At 43.0% G+C, this 18,917-nt stretch overlaps 1 protein-coding gene across 1 annotated transcript in view; it reads left to right on the top strand.

The window, feature by feature from the left end:
* The window catches only part of thada (THADA armadillo repeat containing), a 97,022-nt gene that overhangs the window by 36,459 nt on the left and 41,646 nt on the right, over nt 1-18,917 (top strand). The window contains exons 28-29 of the mRNA XM_079280654.1: nt 1,050-1,181; nt 6,817-6,997. Coding sequence (XP_079136780.1) covers nt 1,050-1,181; nt 6,817-6,997 — 313 coding nt within the window. The remainder of the gene's footprint in view (nt 1-1,049; nt 1,182-6,816; nt 6,998-18,917) is intronic.

Below are 18,917 nucleotides of genomic sequence, written 5' to 3'. Positions count from 1 at the left end.
TTGTACTTTTTACTCCACTACATTTGTCCGTCGGATTTAGTTGCTTTTCAGATGACCACGTTTCTATAGATGTGTTGATAATGAATTTGAAAGTTTGTGACGAATACTGAAGGGATGAAGTGTTCCTTTTATGTTTTCAGAAAATTCTCCTACTTCCTAATCTAAACCATTTAAAAGCCTCTTGGGTCAGCTGGAGGATGCATCGTCACAAAGCTGAAAACATGAAAATTTGACTTTTTAGAGACGTGTTTTATTACAGGACAGTGACGCTACAAACATATGATCGTATAGAACATGATGCATTGTTGTAGATTGAAGTAACCAAAAGTATATAGAGGATATGAGCACAACCGTAAACATCTATAAAACAAACCAGCATATGTAATAGTAAAAGGGCTACTTTTACTTTTGACACTTTCAGTACAATGTGCTGATAATACTTTTATGCTTTTACTCAGTAAGGTTTTGATGAAGCACTTTAACTTGTAGGGGAGTATTTTCACAGTGTGGTATTGGCGCTTCAGTAAAGGATCTGTATCCGCCTTCCACCACTGGTCTTAATAAACCGTAAGCTCATTTGATACTCGTCGTAGTGAAGCCTGCGAGAGGTGCACGTCGTACACGAAGGCTCCGCAAGTGGACGTGCCACAAATATTCACTGATAAAAGCACTTCAAACATGTCGGGAGGATTTTACAAAGAAGGCCGATTCGTTGTTTTTTTTCATGCTTTGGTGGATCCTCCAGCTGCGTTTATTTCTGATGCATTTTATACTTGGCTTCTTCCTTTACAGGGCTTCTATAAAGGGAATAAAGTAATCCATGAATATGAGAATGAGTTTACAGTTCATTCCAATCGCTCCTCAGCATTGTGGAGGTTGGTTTATGGCGTTCTGCCGGTTGCACTCGTTGTCTTCTTGATTCTTCGCAGCGCGTTTTTTCTGGTACGCCTTTTGGCGTGTCGGAGAATAATGCAACGAACGGTGTTGCACTGTTAAAATCGAACTGTTTGTGGATGTGTGTGTGTGTGTGTGTGTGTGTGTGTGTTTAGTGTCAGCGGTCAGGTGAAGCTTCACCCCAGTCTGTTCCTTCTCCTGCTGGTGCTCAGTCGACTCTACCCTTCCCCCATGGACGGATCCTCCTCACCTCTGGGACTCGCTCCTTTCATGCCCTTCATCATCAGGTGGGTGTCGGTGCTACACACACACACACACACACACGTATACAAATACATCATAGATCACCCCTCCATCATTAAAGAGTTGAAGGGTCCTCGAAGACGAATTTCATCTCCTAGCTGCTCCGAGAGTCCTCATCAGCGGCCTCCTCCCTCGCGTCGTCACTACCGACGAGTGTTTTTACAGTCGGCTCCAGCGCTTCTATAAAGGCTAAAGAGAAACACTATCACGGGGGAACGTTCTATCGCACACGAGAGGGTCACACACCTGCTCTCCAAGCCTCGACAAACCTCTCAAAACATGGTTTCTCTGAACCAGAACTTCTAAGTATAGAGCAATCGCCGAGACAAAACACCTGCAGTCAAAACATTTGCGTGTTTTGTTTGCACAGGTGCCTCTTCGTCTTTTACATGAACTTGTGTCTGTACTGTTTTTCTGACGTCACCAGAGAATCCAGTTCATGTATCACCAAATAAATAAAAAACTGACTGAAAGTAAGAAACCTTTTGTCCTTTTCTGCACACTTGAGTCAAAACACGTCTCTAGTCTCGGGTCTAGTCTCGGGTCTAGTCTCTGCGGCGGGTTTCTGTGTTGTTTCCGGCCCGTGTCGCAGTGGGCGATTAGATTGCGACAGTTTTTCCCCCAAACTCGCTGTTTGCCGGGGAGTAAAGCTTCGAGGCGAGTGGGAAACCGTGGTTCCAGCCTGCATTCTCCACATTCCAAGGATGGAGGAGTCCACAAATATTATTGGTACGTGTTCATCTGCCGCACCTGCAAATAGAACTGGAGCTTGTACCTCTTACGTGAGGAGGACCCTCATTGGCCGAATGCAAACTCAAACCTTTACCAACACAACCACATGACTTATTCAAATGTTTTACTTTTAATCTGAACCCTAAAGCTCTGGAGGTCTAAAACAGGGGGGGAGAGTATCGTGGTTAGTGTTTTCACTGTGCCTTTTAGAACAATTTACACTGTATACTTTTGTACACTATTGGATAAAATAACTCATAACACATTTGCAAAGTGTTTTTTGCCATTGAAGGAAAACACACGTGGAGATTGAAGCTCAGGTTTGGAGATGTCGCTTCTGCCGCTGCCCACTGTGCTCGACACAGCTTGTTTCTTACACCCGGACTGTGCTGAGGCCTTGAGGTCGGAATGCTCCACTGACGCTTTAGATAACAGCACTTGTGTGGGTATTTGTTCATCCGTGTGTTTATAACTGCATGTGTTTGTAGTTGGTAAATGTTGCTCTGTCAGTATATCATTGTAGTGTGCTTTGTGAGTGGATATCGCTTGGGGGGGCTTGGTTGTTTCTTTTGGATGATAAACCTGTTTGTCTGCTGCTGCTTCCTACAGCTGACTGAACTTATCCGATTGTTGAACAGCTCCTTTGCTGTTTATCCACATGGTGGTTGTTTTCAGCCTCTGTAGCAGCTGTACTTGCATCGCGCTTTTCTTCCGACCAAAGCACTTTATCACTACATGTCATCCACCCATTCAGACCCATTCAGACCCATTCAGACCCATTCAGACACATTCATACACATTCATACACATTCACGATGGCAGGGGCTTCCTGCCCATCAGGACTAACTAACTAACATGACTGTCTTGCCCAAGGACACATCGACGTGGAGGAGCCGGCGATCGAACAACCTATTAAAAGACGCCCGATACACATTGCCGGGAGTGTCTACATTTACGACCCTGCATTGGTCCTGTTTGCCTAAATGACAGTTTAGAAGTTGACAAATGGAAAGTGAAGTGAGATCACAGAGGGCTGTAAAAACATGAACCATTTGGAGCTGCAAATGTGCAAAGTTGCCCCCTGCTGGCCATTAGAAAGACTGCAAGTTCAAGGCACTTCCACATTGGCTTCACTTTTTCAGAACTGGAGGTTGCCGCCTGAAAAATAATCAATAAATTCTTCCGACTCACTTGCTCCTCGTCACTGATGACTTTTGACTTCAACAAATCAGTCATGCAGTGAAAGCTTACAGTAGCTCCTCTTGGAAGCCGCCTCTTGTGAGCGCAGCTAACCGGTCGATAGCTTTGGCTCTGTCTTGCTGGCTCACTCTTTCTGTCAGAGAAGGTATGCCGCACACACATCCACCCAAATGAAGCCCACATGTTGGAAATGTTAAATATAGACCCAGTCTCTAACGTCTTTGGCTCTGGCTGTGTTACTCTTCACCAAGCCCCCCCCCCCCCCCCCCACGGCTCATCTTCCCCGGTGCGTGTGAGGACGTGTCTGATGAGGAGTGCCGTCCTCCTCCTCATCGTGTGATCTGACCCGCCACCTCCAAGGATCAAATGTAGCTCCTCCGTTGACAGGAAGGCGCACGGGGCCTAATAACTCTTCCCCCTGTATCCGTCACACTCCCATCCTCCAATCCCCCGCAAGATCTTTTGACATTCTTCGCTGCCACGTGTTGCACCTGGACGGGTCCTGTTCGGAGAGAGTGACGATGATGATGGCAAAGAGGGGGAGGCTGACGACGGGCAGACAGATTTGTTCTAATGATTGATGGCTGCTTCAAGACAGACGTCTTAACTGCCGGTTTTATCCCCTCCGATGTCCCTCGTTCTCCCTCTGCCCGAGACAGTTCTATGAGATTTACGTCCTGTGATATCCAGCCCAGGCATCTCTCCTCGCCCCCCCTGCCTCAGTCCTTACCTTTCCTCACTGACTCGTATCTCATTTCTTGTGAAAGGGCACGGTGGTGCACATAAAGCAAAGTGAGGCTTCATGAAGGACTGCTGTCACTTCCTTCCCAATGTTATCATTTTGTGGGCTTGCGTGGACACGGACAGAGGACAGTGAACAAACATTTCAAAATGTAAACTGCGACCACCGGCGTTTAGAATAACGAACAGAAGTTCAGCTTTGGCACGTGATTATTAACCAAGACTCTCGTCCAGTTTAAGTTGTCGTAGCCTTAACGTTGTATTCCTATTTTATTCCAACAGGTTTATACCTCAAAGCAGACACTTATTTAATATTTTCAAACGTGTTGTTTTATTCACTATTATAGATTTAACGACTCATGGAGCTATACATTCATCAAAATCAGTGAAGTAGAACAATTAGTCATCCTGGTGAAAAGTGGTGCAATATATATATATATGTTAGTATATATATATTGCATATATATAGTATATATAGTTTGTGCTGACACAATTCGTCGATTATTGGCTATTCAAACTAATTTTATAGATTTGTAGTTAAAGTATTTTTACCAACAAAATGCCAAAGCTTCCCCTCTGAGTATTTGCTCCTGTTTTGGGCATTTCAACCTGAAAGTCTGTGTGTTTTGGACCGTTGGTTGAACAACACAAGTAATTTGAAGACATCGCTTTGGCCTCTGGAAACGCCTCTGACACGATACAATTCTATACTCGATGTACTCAAAACTAACACGGATGTAACAGCAGTGCAGCGTAGTTGTGTTTATATTACATTGGGTGTCTGCTTGAGTGGACTTATCTGCTTTCATAAATTTGGGGGCTGTATGCAGATGTGAACCAAAGACTGTATAGAAGTGGAAGTAGTCGTCATGATGTCACCCATTGGATTGTAGACTTCGGTTTTGAAGCCTCGAGTTCTGCATTTTGGCCATCGCCATCTTGTTTTTGTGCAACCAGTGGCCCGAAGATTTGGACTGCGGAAGAGTGACGTAGTGACGCCGTATACGTGTGCTTACCCTGCTTTATGGTCTATTTGACTCTAAATGGGCCGTAGTTTACTGAATGAACATCATGCTGTGTTGAAGAAGACTTGAAACTAGAGATTGAGACCATAAACTCATGTTTACAATGTTTACTGAGGTAATAAATCAAGAGAGAAGTGGAGTCATTTTCTCATAGACTTCTATACAACCAGAGGAGTCGCCCCCATTGCCTTCACTTCCCCGAATGGGAGCTTGCCGCCTTATGTGGACAGATGGAAAAAATGCAAAGTTGCGTATGTTTTATACTACCACCGGGGGCGCCTAAAACATTTTCAAATTGTACACACAGCGGTCTGACAGTAAAGAAAACCATTAAAAGTCACACAAGGTAAAAGGAGGATCGTGCTCGGCTACATCCTGTCCGTATGAATGAATGAATGAATGAATGAATGAATGAAGCTAAATGACTTTAACTACGTCACCACTTCCCCTCCTAACATTCCTCAGTCACGGCCTCCGTTTGCTGGCATGCTACAGTACTGGCCTGTGCGGTGGAAATAATTCTCCCAGCGCCCCTAAATGAGGCGCAGATGAGTCTGGTCCATGCCAGTCAAGTCCGTCTGCAGCTGACCCCACAGGGGACGGCCCGGTTTCTAAAATGACAGCCTTCCAAACTGTCATTTCCTTTCGCAAAAGTGTTTCAATGGGAACAAATTAGCGCGGATAGTTAACATGTGGGCCCCAAATGGGCCGGGAGGGGTGGAGGGCGAGGAGTGGACATCGATTTTGGTCATTAGACGTGTGTGTGTGTGTGTGTGTGTGTGTGTGAGAGAGTGTGAGAGAACGCTTGTGCACATAAATTCACTTGTACAGGCGCGCAGAGCTCAGGAATGCAAACTGTTGTCTGTGTTTGGTGCAGGGTTCTTGGTGTGTGTGTGTGTGTGTGTGTGTGTGTGTGTGTGTGTGTGTGTGTTTGTGTGTGTGTGAGACGCTCACAGCAGGTGGAAAAACGTTTGTTGACAGTTGACTTGTTGCTCCAAACAGTCCTCTCTTTGTTGAAGTCCAGATTGATGTCAAGCCACTTGTCTGCCAACACAAACCTCATCCTCCTTGGACCCCCCCCCCCCCCCCCCCCCTGTATGTGAGCATGGTCTTTGCTGTGCCCCCATGTGACCTGTATTCAATGCTCAGCCGCTGTCCTGGCAGCACCTCAGGAGCTGCTACAGTGTCAGCCTTCACGGAGGTTCAGGTTATTCGGCGAAGTCGACTTTGAGCTGCAGCTCGCTGTGTGTCTGCGAGCGCTTAATGCAGATCTGTTGAGATCGCTTCCGTCCTTCCGACAGTGACTTGTTCTTTAGGTCTGCCCCCCCATCATCTCACCCAGGTCTCGGTCGTGTCCTTCCCCTCGTTCACTTGTGGCGGTGTTATGACATTGGATAAGGAAAGACTATCGGCTTGTAAACAAGTTTAATTTTAGCCGGCACTCGTGGGGAGCTGGCCTTCACCGGCTGATACTGTAAATTAAGAGTGTGCGTGTTTATGTGTGAGGAAAGAGAATATATGTGGGGCAAAAAAACAGCATGGAGGAGATCATTTTCTGTATAGCTATGGTTTGGTGTATCAGCCATCTGCTGGCCGGGGAGCTCTTCAGGTTCTGATCCTTTGTAAGAGCAGAGAGAGGAGATGTCACATGATGTATGCATAGCCACCAGCTGGCCAAAATCAATAAGTCCACATTATCTCATTTGTCCCTGACATAATGCGGCTGGAGTACAAAATAATAATGACAATAAATAATGATAATACACACAGTAATTCAATAACAAAGACCTTATATCGTCTGCCATTAACTCAAACATACACGGTAATACAAGACTGTAACATTATGACAACATGCGCAGCTATTCCTTATTCCATGGTAATAACTTTCCATGCCGCATGCGTGTGTTTGTGTGTCCCGCAGATGCGGCCACTCTGCGGTGTACCGGACCAGAGAGATGGCGGCCCGGGCCCTCGTCCCCTTCGTGCTGGTCACCCAGGTCCCGTCCACCGTCCACTCGCTGCTGCAGGAGCTCCCCGCAGGAGCTCCCCAGCAGCCCGGACCCGGAATCCAGCACAACCACATCCACGGGACTCTGCTGCAGGTCGGCACACACACACACACACGCACACGCACACGCACGTCAACGTAAACCAATACGCTCGTATGTGCCACAACACTCGGGCTGTAATCACAAGTCCCTTAAATGACCATAAGTGTTTATTTAGTGGAGTCAAACCCTGATTGTCCAAGCAGGACTCTAAAGTATGTTGTTTACATTTACATAGCGTGCACACACACACACACACACACACACACACACATACATACATACATACATACACACACAGATACACACACACGTACATCTCAAATGTATGGAATTGCTGAAGACTTTGCCTTCAGCCTGGATTTCTTGATGGGCAGTTTTTCTGACATTCAGACTAAATGAATGAATTCATTAGTTGCAACCATAATTGACAGATTAAAGGTATAATATGCAGTCACATTAGCGGTTGCTGTTTTTGAACACAGCATTCAGAATATGCCCCTCCTCTCTGGCTCAATGAGTGTGTGAGTGAATGAATAATGCGGAAATAAAGCACAAATAAACACGTCCACACCTCCTCACAAACATGCGTTAAGGTGCAGAAAAGCAAAGTTTAGTTGAAAGAAAGGTTATAAATGACTTAAATAATCCTTCAATTCAAGTTCAAACATGAACAGCTCCACAATTGGACATGAGTGCTTTTCACTTCAAGAAAGACAAAATATAAAACGCAATCACCAAAGCACTTATCATAACATGCGTATGTGCACACCCACACAGAGATTATAGATACGGAGCTTCGAGCCTCCGCGCACACACACACACACACACACACACACACACACACACACACACACACACAGTTTCCACACAGAGCCTGTCCAGACAAGGCGGTTATCGCAGGGTAAATACCAGTGTTTAGTTCTGTCATCACACTCTGACAAACACAACCAAACAGTCTGCCGGTAATATCAACACAGGCAGAGGAGATGGAGGGAGTCTTCCCCCCCCCCCCCCACACACACACACACAAGCCTTTTATTGAGCGCCCCTGATGGGGGTCGCTGTGGGAGCAGGGTGGGGTGCGGAGCGGCAAGAACCGGGTCCGAAGGGTCTACTCAAAGAATGAAAGAGAAGCGCACCGTTTCCTTCATGGCTTATGGTTTGATAGCGGTCTGGGTGGGGGGGGGGGGTCCACTGTGGGATGGAGGGGAGCCTCTTAAAGGCTGAGAGGGGTTTTTTTAGGAGGAGAGTGGATTTTAGTTTGCCCTCCTGTCATGGCCGCCGCGTGCCGAGCTTCCCCAGATGTCTCCCGATCAGCTCCCGTCTCCATCTATGTCCTTCTCCGTCTCCGCGTTCCTCCGCTTCCTCTGTCTCCTTTTTAGAATCCATCCCATCTTCTCCTCCCGTGTCTCCATTCGCTCCGTCCGTCTCACTCTCTCATTCGCAAAGGGTGAGATCCTGCTGTGTACTTTAGTCTGACTACCTTGAGGCAGCGTCTTCTTTGTCCCGTCATGTTCTTTGTGTCTCATCGTCACCGTTTCTGTGTCTCGTCACATGTCATTTCATGTCATTTTTGGACCAACACCTGCACCACTCTTGGCTACAAGTTTCCAACTAATAGTCTTGTGTTCATGGTCCTAATAGTGTATATCTGTAGTGGCCATCTGTAACCGGGCTATAGATAGCAGGTGTGTGTGGGGTAAGGTGGGGGCATTAGCTGCATGCAGGTGAAGTGGTCTAAACATTGTAAAGCAGAGATAGTGGCCTTCAGCGTACGTGTGGAGGGGGAGCCTCACGCACACAAACACTGATAGAGATAGAGGCCATGCGGTCTGAGGAGTGTGTGTAGCATATTGTGCCCTCACGTGTAAGATGGGGAGCTGAGATGTTTAGACTCCAGAAGAATGAACGGACAGAGAGAAAAGGGAGTGAGTGTGTGTGTGTGTGTGCCTGTGTTTATGCTAAGATGATGAGGACATTGAGTTAGGCCTTGGGAGATTCCTAATGTAAGTTAATGTGCTGTGTGTGTGTGTGTGTGTGTGTGTGTGGTAGCAGATGTTTTTTGCTGGAGGGAGAAATGACTTCCTCTGTTATTGTCAAAGAACAACTGTTAGTAGGCCAAGTGTGGAGCTGGGAAGCATCACGGCTACCGAGGCTTGCTGTACCACCCTGCTGACTTTCTCACACACATACAGTGAAGAGGTCTGATAATGTCTCCAGTCCCAGCCCGTTCTTCCTAATGTTGCTCTTCTTCCACGCCGTTGAGGATAGGAATTTGAGTTGTATGCTGAATTGAGCAGTATAAATCAGACGCAGTAAGACCTCCATTCTTGACTGACTTGCATTTATAGCAGGCGGCAATCTCGGGTTCTGAAACGTGCCCTGAACTTGCATTCTTTCTAATGGTCATCAGGGGGCGGCGACTCTGGTTGCAAAAACAAGTCTGATTGTATAGAAGTCTATGGAGAAATAACCCTTTACTGATTTGGTCCCATTTTAGAGTACAATAGACCAGGGATTCCCAAAGTGTGGAGCTGCCTCTAGGGGGTGCGCGAGAGGAAACATGGAATGGTGGTCTAATGGTGTAATAATTAACATTAAATACAATTTAAAAAAAATGCACTTCAGCTCCTGCCGCCAGACTGTATTTGACGTACACACTAGCTAGCCTAGCTTGCGCAGCTAACGACAGCTAACTTCATTCATTCAGCAACATTCATACAAATATGATAAACTGGCTGAAATCGCGGAAACTGTCAGGTGGGACATCTGAAGCTATCAGTCATAAAAGAGGAGAGGGACAGAGAGAGGAATCTGAGGCGAGAGAAACTGAGAGGTGCGTTGGGGAGAGACCGGGAGAAGAAATCGAACGGGAGTCAGAGAAAGATGAGACGTCATAAGTGCATCTCCTCTAAACAATCTAAGAGCAGAAACCAGAGCAGACGTACAGAAACAAACTAGTATGAATACAATAAGTGGAACAAACTAGTATGAATACAGTAAGAGGAACAAACTATTATGAATACAGTAAGAGGAACAAACTAGTATGAATACAGTAAGTGAAACAAACTAGTATGAATACAGTAAGTGGAACAAACTAGTATGAATACAGTAAGAGGAACAAACTATTATGAATACAGTAAGAGGAACAAACTAGTATGAATACAGTAAGAGGAACAAACTATTATGAATACAGTAAGAGGAACAAACTAGTATGAATACAATAAGTGGAACAAACTAGTATGAATACAGTAAGAGGAACAAACTATTATGAATACAGTAAGAGGAACAAACTAGTATGAATACAGTAAGTGAAACAAACTAGTATGAATACAGTAAGTGGAACAAACTAGTATGAATACAGTAAGAGGAACAAACTATTATGAATACAGTAAGAGGAACAAACTATTATGAATACAGTAAGTGGAACAAACTAGTATGAATACAGTAAGAGGAACAAACTATTATGAATACAGTAAGAGGAACAAACTAGTATGAATACAGTAAGTGAAACAAACTAGTATGAATACAGTAAGTGGAACAAACTAGTATAAATACAGTAAGTGAAACAAACTAGTATGAATACAGTAAGTGAAACAAACTAGTGTTAAGGTAGAAATTTTTACCTCATAACAAAGAGAAGGCCGGAGCCATGTGGCCGGCTTGTGCCGTCGACACGCTGCAATAATAACGCTACCAAAACTGGTTTACAATTATAAGGAATTTAATTCCACTGATGTAAGCACGATTACAGTTATACATTGGAGTATATACTCCTATGACATATTAAAACAATAAAACCCCATTTGCAAAAAACTCTACTCAGCTCCTCAGATATAAAAAACACGTCTGTTCTCTGCGAGCATTCAGGTGAGAGAGAAAAAGGCTTTAACTTAAACCACCCACATCTGTTCGAAACACCTCCTCCTCCGTTTATCCCGATTCCTATTGGCTAACTTCCAGGAGCGTATTCACTTGTCTGGCTCTGAGTTTATTATCACATTCAATGACTGTCAGTTACGTTTTAAACCCTTCTATAATAATCCTTCAAAATGAAAGTTATACTTCTGCAACTTGGCAGAAGTTTCATGCTTCTGCATGTTTATGTTTATGTTTATCTTAATTATGCATTCTCAAAACCCTTATGATTATGACTAACTATGAATTATTAATTATGAATTATTAAACACTTTTATTATATCTACTAACTACAGTTTTTTACTCAAATTTCTTACAATTCCCCCCTAACTCACAGTTCACTGTGAGTTAGCTACTCAAATGTAGTTATTTACTCAATGTCCCTGGAGACCTCCCCCCTACTCAATCCAGGGAGAGGCTTCCTATCTATCTAAACAGAGGCAAACAATTCATGCACACAGATATCATTTCAAGTATTTCTGTTCAGTTCGTTTCAAGATAGAGTGCGTTGAAAATCACTGCCTTCCATGTCTTGGGGCTGGCAGGATCAGGATACAGCCTGTAGGCTAGAGAACACATACTGAGAAGCCTTGACTGTTCTTTTACACTTGACTAAATTACATTTCTTAATCTTTACACCCTAAAATCCCCTTATAACCCAATTAAACAAAAAAGTAAAATCTCGAGATACTCATCCAAAACAATCCATCTATTTCCCAAACTTCCAACATCTCACTGGATGTTTTAGAAGTCCATCTGGGCCTTTATCAGGTCCTTCAGGATCTCCGAGAGGATGGTCAGGAACCGCTCGTGAAGTCCCTCTGGTGGCCTCATCTAGACTGTGGCCATCAGAAGCTCCAATTCGTCCTCATCCTCGTCACATAACTGGTTGCCTGGACTGGTGTCTGGCTCATCGGTGAAGCAATAAACCCCGGTAGAGGTCCACGGATGCAAGGGAACCCCCATCCACAGACAACTCGGCGGTCTATGACGACAGCACACAGAATAATTACGATTGCCAAAAATGTATGTTTTCACTGGCCAAGCATACTTCCCAACCAGTCGGTGAACGGATTCGTGACACCAGAGTTGTCTGCTAGCTCTTGGCTGAGTGCTGTCAGTCCCTCCAGCGCCCTGGTCACCGATCCATCAGGAGCTGTGTTATTTGGAATGAAAGTACAGCACGCAGACCCAAACATCTGGCACACGCCACTTTTCTCTGCTAAATTATCTCGAATGCCATTCTGTTCTGCAAGGTCATTAAACTAGTCTTCGCCAGCTGTGCATGCAGTCCTGATATGGCGTCACTGGTGAAGTTTACTAAACGCTGTTGGTTATAGTAAATGTAGTTGATCCAATCGACATTTTTATTAATCATCACCCTCTGAGAGAAAACAGATTCTAAATCTGCTGCTATTGGATTTCTGGCTTGAAAGTCATTAGACACCCCCCTTGGCAGTCTTATGACATCTTATGTACACTTGGTCATCAAAGGCCCCCTTCGGGCCACCGGCATCTCTTTTGGATCTTCTGTTAGCATGTGGGCGTGGAGAGATGAGTTCTCTATAAGGTGCATCAGTGACAGGCAGGATATAGAATGACAATATAAGTTGCATCAACGCACATCTACCGGTCCAATCTTTAGGCTGGATTGGATATATGGTTCTTCCTCCACACCACCATCATAAATCAGCTCTAGGTGCTGTCTGTCTTAACACACTGTTATATAGATAGTTGCTAGCATTGTGACTGTTGCTACAATTTGCATTAATTTGCAATAATACTACCTACATTGGGCCCTTAGCGGTATCTGAGACTATACAATCAAATGGACCCTCTGTAACCTTGAACAGAGGTGGGGTATTATATTATACAGGTGGGTAATCTCAGTGTAGCCTCTGACAAGTGTGATGGAGGGGCAAAGTGTCATCAGTAAACAGAGTTAAAATACAACTAAATTCAGGACTTATGAGTCTGAATCTTGAAGGAACTGGTGTTGCTAGGGGTTGCTCGGTCCTGAACACACAATACAATCTGTACTACTGACTCTTAAAGGATTACATCTACCCACCCCCTTTGTACACATCACAGGCATAATATGATAACAGCTTCCCATACTTATGTGTGGCAGGCCCACACTCGTCAGTTATGATGCACAAGGTTTTGGACATCCACCCGTAGGTGTGTTCATACTTGGGACAGGAGACTACTTCACAGAAGTCGAACTGGACCGTTGATGTTGTACCTTCTTTGAACATAAGAGTGAGAGTTACATTTTCATAGGTGAGTGTCGTCAGAGAAGCCTCTCTACGTGGTCTGAGATCGGTTTGATTAGCTACTGAGGCTAAATGTCGAATCCTGATGTAGTCATGCATGTGATCTGGTTCCTGTCTGTGGTTAATTCCCCATACTAAGAGGGAAACTACTGAACTCAGGAATAAAATAATTACAGACTTCCATAACCCACTGAACCTAGAGTCTCCTACAGGACGCCCTCGCTTAAACTGTGGGGAAAACGTCATCTTCAGTACTGTCTAACCCCTCTTTTGAGGTGTCTTTGGCTTCAAATTTTCCTGTTTGATGTTCAATCCTGTCTCTGCGAGTGTCTTACTCGTTACCTTCGCTGCTGCACAGTGAGTGAGGTGGTGCCAAGTAGCTCCCATTTTATCTTTTCTGCATGTGAGGTTGCCAATACTACCTCCCATGGACCGGTCCACCTTGGTTCACTCCACCTGCGCTCGTGGACTCTTATCCACACCAGACTGCCTGGTGACACGTCAGCCTGCTTCCTTTCGTCAGCTTCTGCTTCTGCGTTTGTCACCTGAGAAAACAACACTCGGCTCATGTTAGTTAGAGCTCCCGTATATTTCTCAATTTCTAGAGTTAGCAAGTCTAGTTGTGGTTTATCATGACGTTATTAAATCTCAAAAATTGTGAGTAGCACCTTTACTGAAAACTATTCTAAATGTGGATCTACAAAAAATGTTTGACACCTTACCATAAATGTTTGACACCTTACCATATCCCCCCTTCACCTCGATATATCTGCTGTAAGGGATCACATGGCAACCATCTATGTATCTTGGCTATACACTGAACCTCCCCATGGTCCTGGTGACAGCATGGGCATCTGTTGATGTCTCATGGGAGGAGGTCCAGCTGGACCTGGTCGTAGGTACTGCTGATGTTGTGGTGGGAACGGAGCATGTTGTGGTGCTGCACTGATCGGTCCTCCTGCTCTTTTATGAGGGCAATCTCTCACCCAATGACCTTCTCTCCCACATACGTAGCACACTCCTTTACATACAAGACCCCCATGCCCCCCTTTATCGTTACCTCTCCCTCTGTTGGATGCACCACTTCTGCATCGTGGTGGGGGCTGATTGTACACCACTGTGTGGGCTGGTACTGCTGGATTTTGTTGCTGCTGGGCTTCTGCTGCTATCATCTGTTTCTTGGCCTGAACTTTTCTATTTAATTCTCTGTCGATCTCTGCTACTTGCAGTTTCAGCAGTCGCCGCTGCATTCTCCTTATCTCCTCGTCTTCTTTACTTTCTGCTCGTCTTTCCTCTATCTGCTCTTGCAAATCTTTTCTGATGCGTTCTACTTCTGTTACTTCACATTTTAGTCTTCTTACCAGTGCTCCTACTTCCTTACTCTGCTTCTTTAATGTAAACATTATGCAGCCTAGGAGTATTCAAATGTGTGTATTAAATGTGCACGCTTGTCATCACATGAATCAAAGTCAACTCACCCTCTGTGCTGTATGGCGTGTGGCCGTTGACTCCAAAACTGGGATCCACTGCTTCACTTCCCAGATCTGGACCCACTCAACCACGCACCTTGACTAAAACAAACACAGAACTGCCAAAAGTTCAGCAGTAAATGTTAGCATACGTCTGTAGTGTAAGAGAGGTCAACGATCTCTCAAATATGTTTGCGCCGTCCGTGTCAAAATTGATTCTTAGGAACGATGTAAAATAGTAAATGTACCAAAATTAGTCAATACTGGATATGTGAAGGAATCTCGAATCCAAAATTGAAGCTAGAATTCCGAAATCAAACTCAACATCTAAATCAGAATCACAATCACAATCCAGTTCCAAATCAGAATTCGAAAGGTTTAAAATTGGAAGTAAAATGAAATTAAAAAACAATGAATAATTAATCAATTAAATATTGAATTCAACTTTAAAATCAATAACTGTGTTCAAAGATATTCAATCAGAAATACCAATGCAAGTCAAACTGTTGAACTGCACTTACACTCTGGTCTGCACAATAATGAGGCACAATTAAGTTCAAGAATTGAAGAACAACTGAAACCATTAATCTTTGTTAAAATGCTGAATTAAAACCAAAGTCAACGACTAAAGTTATAATGCTTAATTAAAACCAAGGTCAGGATATAAGCTCACAGCTCTTAGACAATGAATCTCTGAAAAATTTACAGATTCTAATCACTTCTTTACGGTTATCTGCAGTTACTCCTTCTTCTGTTTAATTGTTTTTAAATCTCCTTTTCTTTTGCCTTATGTTTTGATGCTTTTAATGGTTTTATGTGAAGCACTTTGAATTACCTTGTTGTTGAAATGTGCTATACAAATAAACTTGCCTTGCATTGCCTTCTGCGCCGAACCGGAAGTTGTTCTGCGCCGAACCGGAAGTTGTCCTGAAACCGGCTTTTTTGTAACGGATATGCTAACCGCAATGCTAACGACAAAAACGGAGCTTCTAATAAAGCATACGCACACACAAGTATCACCAAAATCCCACACTTTAATTCCACTGGTACGCCCTCTGTCTCCTCTCACACTCTACTGGTTATTTTATTTTATAAGCACTTATTTTACATACAGAGTACCGCAACACCGGAGCTACACGTAGCTAGCGTTAGCTCCCCACAGCGCGGTTATAGATCATGCAATGTTAATCATTTTAAACGTATTTCCACGCTGCTAAAACACAGACTAGTCACACGTATTATTGGACTTATTTAGTCATCATTTTAAACGTATTTCCACGCTGCTAAAACACAGACTAGTCACACGTATTATTGGACTTATTGTCCGGTTTTATTACACCTTAAACCTCCGGTTAACAGGTTAATGGCTCCTCCAGACCTGAGTTCATCGTTACGTCTGATCACGAGTTATACACTTCCAGTGTCACCCACTCGCCCAGTCCGCCTAGCACCGCCAAAGCCCATTATGCTACGTCTTCTGAATCATCCACACGACCCCTCTATTTATACACGGCCAAAACCAGCAAGAGTGACTTCCAGAAACCGCAGCCTCAAAAGCTAACTCCCGCTAGCCTAGCTTCGCTATACAGCGTATGCTTCAAGACCTGGGAATTCATGAATAAAACCCGCGAAGGGTTGCACGCCTGGGCCGGAATCTCACAATATTCCAGTCCGCCAAGTTACATACCTGCTTTTGAGCTAGTTATCAGCACAAACCCAACCATGCACCCCAGAGCCAGAGGATCTCAGAGCGGTGCAAAGCTAGTCCGCTTTAGCCGAACAACTACTTGATACCAATGTGATGATTTACTTACAGCGCTGTCTGCCTTTAATTTCTTTATTCTTAGGATCCTTATACTCTTGACTAATCCCTTAAGTTCATCATACTTCAGAAAGTAAATCGTAGCTTACCTCAGTGGAACGTGGCCTCCTCCATGGAACGTACCCACCAGCAACGCCGCGCTAGCCGTTAGCACGCTTAGCCAAGCAGACATTCCCCTAAGATCCTAGAAACTAACTCACAGATTTCATGAAACGGCTCTGCCTACCGATATTGTGGGCCCAGGATGTCTGCTTGACCAACGCCGCCTTCAGCACACACAGCTAGGCCGGTAAGCATGTCCCTTCGTGTGTTGCCAAATTTGTTAAGGTAGAAATTTTTACCTCATAACAAAGAGAAGGCCGGAGCCATGTGGCCGGCTTGTGCCGTCGACACGCTGCAATAATAACGCTACCAAAACTGGTTTACAATTATAAGGAATTTAATTCCACTGATGTAAGCACGATTACAGTTATACATTGGAGTATATACTCCTATGACATATTAAAACAATAAAACCCCATTTGCAAAAAACTCTACTCAGCTCCTCAGATATAAAAAACACGTCTGTTCTCTGCGAGCATTCAGGTGAGAGAGAAAAAGGCTTTAACTTAAACCACCCACATCTGTTCGAAACACCTCCTCCTCCGTTTATCCCGATTCCTATTGGCTAACTTCCAGGAGCGTATTCACTTGTCTGGCTCTGAGTTTATTATCACATTCAATGACTGTCAGTTACGTTTTAAACCCTTCTATAATAATCCTTCAAAATGAAAGTTATACTTCTGCAACTTGGCAGAAGTTTCATGCTTCTGCATGTTTATGTTTATGTTTATCTTAATTATGCATTCTCAAAACCCTTATGATTATGACTAACTATGAATTATTAATTATGAATTATTAAACACTTTTATTATATCTACTAACTACAGTTGTTTACTCAAATTTCTTACACTAGTATGAATACAGTAAGTGGAACAAACTAGTATGAATACAGTAAGTGGAACAAACTAGTATGAATACAGTGAGTGGAACAAACTAGTATCAATACAGTGAGTGGAACAAACTAGTGTGAATACAGTAAGTGGAACAAACTAGTATGAATACAGTAAGTGGAACAAACTAGTATGAATACAGTGAGTGGAACAAACTAGTATGAATACAGTGAGTGGAACAAACTAGTGTGAATACAGTGAGTGGAACAAACTAGTGTGAATACAGTAAGTGGAACAAACTAGTGTGAATACAGTAAGTGGAACAAACTAGTATGAATACAGTAAGTGGAACAAACTAGTATGAATACAATAAGTGCTGAGTGGAAGGCTCAGGTAGTACTTCTTGAGCCTTCAGCCTGATGAAAGATGGGCAGCGACTCTGCTGTCCTGACGTCAGTTCATTCCACCACTGTGGTAATAATGATGATACAAATGTAATCTTTTATTTCCTAATCATTTGAATTTTGTCTTTATGAAGAAAAAAACACAATAAATTAAAAGTACCGGTATAACATTTATTCTTTTTGATGGTTTACTGAAATTATTTTTATAATAAATATTGTGGATCCTTGTAGACCAGCTGATGTACAGACGCAGTTTAATAGACTACAGACGTAGTTTAATAGAATACAGACGTAGTTTAATAGAATAAAGATGTAGTTTAAAATAATACAGATGTAGTTTAATAGAATACAGACGTAGTTTAATGGAACAAAGACGTCGTTTAATAGAATAAAGACGTAGTTTAATAGAATAAAGACGTAGTTTAATATAATACATACGTAGTTTAATACAATACAGACGTAGTTTAATATAATACAGACGTAGTTTAATGGAATAAAGATGTAGTTTAATAGAATAAAGATGTAGTTTAATAGAATAAAGACTTAGTTTAATATAATAAAGACGTAGCTTAATAGAATACAGACGTAGTTTAATAGAATACAGACGTAGTTTAATAGAATACAGACGTAGTTTAATTGAATACAGACGTAGTTTAATAGAATACAGACGCAGTTTAATAGAATACAGACGTAGTTTAATGGAATACATACGTAGTTTAATGGAATACAGACGTAGTTTAATAGAATACAGACGTAGTTTAATATAATACAGACTTAGTTTAATGGAATAAAGACGTAGTTTAATAGAATACAGACGTAGTTTAATGGAATAAAGATGTAGTTGAATAGAATAAAGACGTAGTTTAATGGAATAAAGACGTAGCTTAATAGAATAAATACGTAGTTTAATAGAATAGATACGTAGCTTAATAGAATGCAGATGTAGTTTAATGGACTAAAGACGTCGTTTAATGTAATACATATGTAGTTTAATAGAATACAAACGTAGTTTAATGGAACAAATACGTAGTTTAGTAGAATACAGACGTAGTTTACTGGAACAGAGACGTAGTTTCGTAGAATACAGACGTAGTTTAATGGAACAAAGACGTAGTTTAATAGAATAAAGACGTAGTTTAATAGAATAAAG

Source organism: Melanostigma gelatinosum, assembly GCF_949748355.1.
Source record: "Melanostigma gelatinosum genome assembly, chromosome: 12".
NCBI lineage: Eukaryota > Metazoa > Chordata > Actinopteri > Perciformes > Zoarcidae > Melanostigma > Melanostigma gelatinosum.
Note: the sequence above shows the minus strand (reverse complement) of the source record. Positions and strands in the feature narration are given on the sequence as shown.